This window comes from Octopus bimaculoides, chromosome 10, assembly GCF_001194135.2.
Source record: "Octopus bimaculoides isolate UCB-OBI-ISO-001 chromosome 10, ASM119413v2, whole genome shotgun sequence".
Lineage (NCBI taxonomy): Eukaryota > Metazoa > Mollusca > Cephalopoda > Octopoda > Octopodidae > Octopus > Octopus bimaculoides.
The window spans coordinates 9,113,630-9,120,512 of NC_068990.1; the positions used below are offsets into that span (position 1 = coordinate 9,113,630).

General features: G+C 36.1%; 1 protein-coding gene and 1 non-coding gene across 2 annotated transcripts in view; one reads left to right on the forward strand and one right to left on the reverse strand.

The window, feature by feature from the left end:
- Positions 1–3,658: 3,658 nt before the first annotated feature.
- Positions 3,659–3,730, reverse strand: Trnaw-cca (transfer RNA tryptophan (anticodon CCA)). The gene has a single exon. It is a non-coding gene; the product is annotated as a tRNA-Trp (tRNA).
- A 531-nt stretch (positions 3,731–4,261) lies between these two features.
- The window catches only part of LOC106868824 (splicing factor 3A subunit 3), a 117,380-nt gene continuing 114,758 nt past the window's right edge, over positions 4,262–6,883 (forward strand). The window contains exon 1 of the mRNA XM_014914285.2: positions 4,262–4,384. Coding sequence (XP_014769771.1) covers positions 4,289–4,384 — 96 coding nt within the window. The 5' untranslated portion in view covers positions 4,262–4,288. The remainder of the gene's footprint in view (positions 4,385–6,883) is intronic.

Sequence of the window (6,883 nt, forward strand, 5' to 3'; positions counted from 1 at the left end):
ATCTATTTTGTGTTATAGAACAGAAAAATATTTTTGTATTCGAATTTATTTCAAGTAAAAAATTGTCTTATTTCGATAATTTCAACCAATCACTGACAAGTATTCAGTTGTTTACATTTACTCCTTTGGCTCATTAAGCGATGTAAAGCGTATTTAATCTCCATACCTTCGTTTTATTTGCTTTTTTCATTTTAAATTTGCTTTAACCCTAACCCTAACCCTAGAGTTAGGGTTAGGGTTAGAGTTAGGGTTAGGGTTAGGGTTAATTGTTACAGAATCGTTTGTTTATGTAGTCGGCACTTAATGTATATCGGCTGAATGGACGTCAGTGATTGGTTGAAATTACAGAAATACGACAACTTTAACATGGAATAATTTATGGATTTCTTTTTTTTTTAAGAAGACTAAGAGAAAAAGATGTTTTATATGACACATTCTACCAGTGTTCCAAGTTTCAAAGTGTTTCGTTAATGAAAAATGTGGCCTCCGTTTTAAAAAAGATCCCAACCGTCCACTCTTAAACTGACACACCGCCACTATTAGTACTATGCACACCACACATAAACAAAAACAAAAAAACGCATACATATACATACATTTATCACTATTACATACACACCAAACAATAAACAAACGTATGCAGTAAACTCATTAGAATGGTTGCTTTTCTTCCTTTTCCATTCTTTTTTAAATCTTACTTTCTCTTTTTTTTCAATGTCTCTCTGGAATAAAGAGAGATAGAACATGAGAATTACAGAGAGAGAGAGGGGGAGAGATAAATGGAGAGTGAGAAAGAGAGAGAGACAGAAAGTGAGAGAGATAGGGGCGAAAGAAAGGGTGTGGAAAAGATGGCGTCAATTTATTTACATTTTCAGTGATATGAACCATAACAACTGTTTAAAGCAGTCATTGTAATATCTTAGTGTACTGGAAACAGAAGCCAAATCATAATTTAATTGCATTCTACTTTCTATGTTTGTAAAGGTCAGCGGGAAAACCTTTAAATATTATCTCAACTTGTTAAAAATGGCGACGCAAACCACAGTGTACAAGTTTTTGACTATATATATGTATTAGCGAAAGAAAGAACTTCTATACGTTACAAAGTTCAGATTTAAAAAAAAAATCACTTCTAGATCTTCCTCGAATAACAACTTAATATATTGTGTGTTTATAGCGTGAATGCATGAGCCAATGCAATCTTTACATTCCAGTCGGATCTGGTATATGACGCAGCCAAATCTTTTTCAGACAACACCCTACTATCACATGAGTAAATGTTTGAGCCATCCAGGAAGGCCTCTCATGTGGTCTTTTGATCTATGAGAAATAGCAGCCATATATCAATAACCACGCTTTTTCATGTCTGTATGTATGTATGTATGTATGTATGCATGTGTGTGTGTGTGTGTTTGTGTATGTATGTATGTATGTATGTATGTATGTATGCCATTATTAAGTTTTATTTCAAGAATTCTTGCTAATAGAGAAAGGGCCTCTTTCTTACCTAGATCCAAAGGCTCCTTCATTGGAATTTCAACATCAACTTCAAAATGAAACTTGGAGGCCAAGGTAAATGTTTTGTACCACATATTGTATGCAAAGATTGCAGTGATAAGCTTTCCTTGTGGTCCAGTGGCAAGTGGAAACAAATGTCATTTACCGTTCTAATGGTATGGCGAGAACAAAGGAACAGTTCTACTGATTGTTACATTTGCAATAAGAAAACTGTAAAGTATATCAAATATCCTAATTTGTCATCTGCCATAAGACCACAATCATATGAAGATGAAATTACTCTTGTGCTAAGCAATCAACCACTGAGTGAATCAGATGATGATTCCAGTGATGAAACTGGATGTGAGGACCAAATGGGAGACAAGGATTTTGAAATTCCTCATCCATGCCCCAAAAGTAAGTTAAGAACAACTGAATCATTTTGCTCGAAAATTGAGACTTTTCGAGAATGATGCTTACCTGGTTGGAACAATGCTCAGAGTGTCTTAGCTCAAGGAACCAAAACAGCAGCGTACAGGCACGGAGAGAAGAAATTTTTTGATTTTTTCGGCACATAGTGAAATGGGTTTAGTTTATTGCAAAAATGTCGTGGTTTGATGATAGTGTTGGAAATTTCTTCTGATGTCAAGACAGATTGGTAGTTATTCATTGATGGTAGTATTTCCATCTTAAAGGCAGGGCACTTCTTTTGCATGTTGGGAATGTGTAATAAGGGATTCCAGTGGGCTACTCGGGGGAGGCAAAAAATCGCACGACACTATCAATGTCATTTTCTTTGATCAGATATGACGATTTCAAGTGGAAAGCTAGAGGTGACTTGAAAATCATAGGCTTTTTAACTGAAATGCAAATAGGTTACACGAAGATGTGTTGCTTCTTGTACATGCGGAACAGCTGGGCTTAAAATGAGTAAGTACTACAGTTGACAAGATTAGCCAGCACGTCATGAATGGAGCCCAGAGAATGAAACCGTTCAAGACATACTACTAGTTTCACCTGAGCTAATTGTGTCACCATCACTACATATTAAACTTGGGATCTTCAAAAATTTTGTGAAGTCATTGGACCCTGAAGAGCAGCCAATCAAGTTGCTGAAAGGTATCTTTTCTCGATTAAGCGAAGCAAAGACTAAAGAAGGCATGTTCGTTGGACCAGACACTCGCAAATTGATGACGAATCTGCGATTCATTGAATGTCTGAACATCTGATTCTGAACATTGAAGTTGAACGACGAGCTTATGATGCTGTATTGTTTTGCAAACAACTTGCACATGCAAGTGCTACCAGGCGAAAGCTTCGCATACCGGAAGCCAGCAAACGTATGGGGTAATCAGGAGAGAATGCGCGCTGTTTCGGGGCCTACCTCTCGACGGCATCATTGCGCACCGGCCCCACTAATATCAGTGAGTGGGACCGGTGCGCAATGATAACCGAAAACATCCTAGAGAAGTACCAAATCCCGAATTACAAGGCAACCATAGCTGATCTTCTGGACTCATTCGACGCACCGGGTGTCAAAATGTTCTTGCAGATTCACTTTTTAAAGCGACACTTGGTTTTCTTTTCCTTGTACTCGGACAAGATCACTGATGGGGTAGAGTGAAAGATTTCACCAAGTGATCATGACTGTTGAAACAAGGTACCGAGGGGGAGCCAATTCCCACATGATCGAAATCTTTTGCTGGCTTCATTTTTCTCGAACTCCAAGCTACTGACCTTGACAGTAAAATCGATGTTGCAACATTTCCCAAAATTTTTTTTAGCGTATATTGTTATTTTAGCAGTGATTAATTGTAGTTACATGCAATGTTTACAAGATTAGATACTTTTTCTGTAAATGTAGTATATGCAGGATATTTTGAAGATCAAAATATTGATGTGATGGAGCAACACCGACTTTGTATTCTTAATGTGCACCCTAAAATTAACCACAACCTAAATAGTCTGCTAAAAGGTCAGCGTCGAGCAGTATTATCAATGAATCTGCTTTCAACATGGTAAATAAGAAAGCTACGTATTATATTATAACGTTTTAATAATTGCAGGCGGAGAAAAGTATCATATTATAACGTTTTAATTACTGCAGGTGGAGAAAACCAAGACAATACATATGCAAAACACTTTCAACAAAAGTTTATTATGACCCCGACGTGATTCGAACACGCAGCCTTCTGATCTGGAGTCAGACGCGCTACCGTTGCGCCACGAGGCCAGCGCTGAAAGTCGGTCCACTTTTTAATATAAATACTATTGTTGGAACATATGCATTTTGATTTTGTTTCAACTATTTGTATGATAACAAAAACTTAAAATATTTAAATTACTTCCTGTATATAAACAGAGTCGTATTAATTTCAGTGTATAAAAGTGCGTGTTAAACAAAAAGCGTATTCGTGTTTCTGCATTACTAGTCATCTTATAATAGTTTAATTTTCTACATCATATTTTTTCTTATATTTTCAATTAAGTTACTCTCTGTCTCATTTTCATTTTGTCCTGAATTTCTTGTATTTATCAAACATCAGAGATCATAAATTGCCACTATGTTTATATTTATGAACAACATAGCACTGAAATCATTGTTTCGTAGTATATAAATGACAGAAGTTACATTTGTATTTAGAAAATATTTATTGTAAATATTCGATAATAAATTATATATGAATAAATAATTTTCGTTTTTAATTTTTCTTTAATACTCTAATGTGTAATTCATTTCTTTCGTTAATTAAAACAGCATAGCTTTACATGATAATATTTAGTAGCCAGCATGGAGACTATACTTGAACAGCAACGTCGTTATCATGAAGAAAGGGAACGGTTAATGGATGCTATGGTTAAAGAAATGCTTTTACCAAAGAAAACAGTAAGTTAATAACATATTTCTTTCAGAATCTCAATTTCCAAGAATTGTGTTCAGAATTTTTGCTACTAGTACACATTTGTCATTTGTCTGTTAGCCTTTTGTATTGGAAGGCCACCGGATATTGTGTCTTTGGATTTGCTTGTGGCTCACCCCTAACACGAATGTTTCGTTAATATTTTTCCATTGGGCCTTTAGTTCACACATTTGACATCCCTTATACGCAATGTCCGCTTCATATTTCGGCGAAACTATGTTTGTGTTCTTCCTTTATTGTTTGTAAACAACAGTATATTCCGCCATGACATTTTATCTCGCCAACAAAGCAGCCTCTATTATCGCTTAATCTGCTAGAAAGAACAACTAAATCTTTCTGAATTCGTGCCCTGTTTTGATATAAAAGTAAGTAATGACAAAGAATTATGCGGTCCTTATAAACTATACCTAAAAAGCACAGACGGAATGGTCAAGACCGGAACTCCTTTGTTTTTAGGTTTCCTCGATCAGAGCTGACTAAGGATTTAATATTTATTTATTACAGCAACTAGCAATGTATTACATAAAAGCCCCAATTATTATGGCGACCAAAGATTGCCATTATTTCCTCGCTTTAAAATTTGGTGTAACTAGTGGTCTGTCCTCTAAACGATTGCCAGTTCTGCTAGAAATAGAAGCCAGATCTTCCTAACTTAACAACTTAAAAGAGGGAAGGACACATTGGATAATAAAATAATTTTTTTTACTCTAAAACATTAGTCAACGACCCAAATCCAACGAAACTATCATCATCATCGTTTAACTTCCATTTTCCATGCAGGCATGGGTTGGACGGTTTGACAGGAGCTAGCTAACTGAAGCATGGTCCAGGCTCCAGTTGTCTGTTTTGGCATTGTTTGTATGGCTGGATGCCCTTCATAACGCTATACACACACACACACACACATATATATATGTGTGTGTGTGTGCATATATAACAGATAACATACTTCAGAACAAGCTGCTATTCCTTTCATTCACTGGAGAAGGCCTTTGACAGGGTGATGATTAAGGAAAATGTGAAGGTTAATGGTTTATGAAAGCCATGAAGCCATGTACATAGACAATGTCTGTAAGTTATGAGTTAGGTGAGAAATTTAGCATACCAATTTTGTGTCCATCAGGACTTGATTCTCAGCTCTCACTTTTGTTTATAAACTTTCTCTTTGTGATAACAGAGGAGTTGCAGCCTGGCTATGAAATCTGTATATTGACACACATTTGGAGAGAAATATCAAGCATGGATGCATGTGAATCTGACTCAGCTTGGGAGAGAAATGGATGCAAAGCCTAAAAAATAAACCTAATGAAGACAACATTTTTAATTATTATTTGCATAGTTATTCTCAATATGTCCTGGAAGGTTTGAATGCAAAGAATACAGGTTGCTGTTTTGCATGCATTACTGGGATACACAATCTGCAGAAAAGGAGTTAGTATTAATTCCATATGGTGACCCCAATGTAAACAATGGGTGCATCAGAGGTGTAGTAGGGCCCCAGGTAGGCTGATAAAAAAAACAAAAAGACTAGGCATGTCGCAAATGTATATGTGCAATTAGCTGTGTAAGTACCTGTTAAATAAAGTGCTTCATATTCTTATGCAGTTCCATAGAAGTTGATAGCTTTTTTAACCTAGGTGACCTAATTAACATTGGAGGTGGACACTCCAAAATCATAGTGTATAGTAAGTAGTATAGGTAAGAATGGGTTGGAAAAAGAAATATATATAGATATATGGGAAGCTATTACTTCTGCTGGCAACCAAGGGATTCCTTCTCTAAATGAAGAGTAGATTATATGAGGCTTATATATGAAGTACACTGTGTGCATGGTCGTGAAATATGGGCATTGACTGTGGAGAATATGTGAAAGTGGAAAGAAAAAAAGATTGCTGGATGTGTAATGTCAGTATGAGAGAGTTCACTAGTAATTTTGTTAAACAGGGGGCTGACACATGGTCATTCAACCTGTTAACAATAGCCAAAACTAACAAATTGCATCTTATCATCTTAACTAATCGCTTTACTGAACCATCTAGTGCAAAAATGGGAATGCCATGATAAGAAAACCTTTAATTGTTGTTTTGTTCGACTATGACTGATGGGTGAATACACAACACAATTTACTTTGAGCCAATGGGAGAAAGATTATTTTCAGGTACTCAACCTGCTAGATATAGCAACCATATTTCCCTCTGGTCATCCCATAGCTCTTCAAATTAGAGAAGGACACATTGTAAAATGTAGTCCCATATATACCTTGCTTTGAAACAAGTGGAGGTTGGCATTAGGAAGGTCATCCAGCTGTAGAAACTCTGCCAAATCAGATTGGAGCCTGGTGTAGCCTTCGGGTTCCACCAGTCCTCAGTCAAATCGTCTAACCCATGCTAGCATGGAAAGCGGACGTTAAACAATGATGATGATGATGATGATATATATATATATATATATATATATATATATAT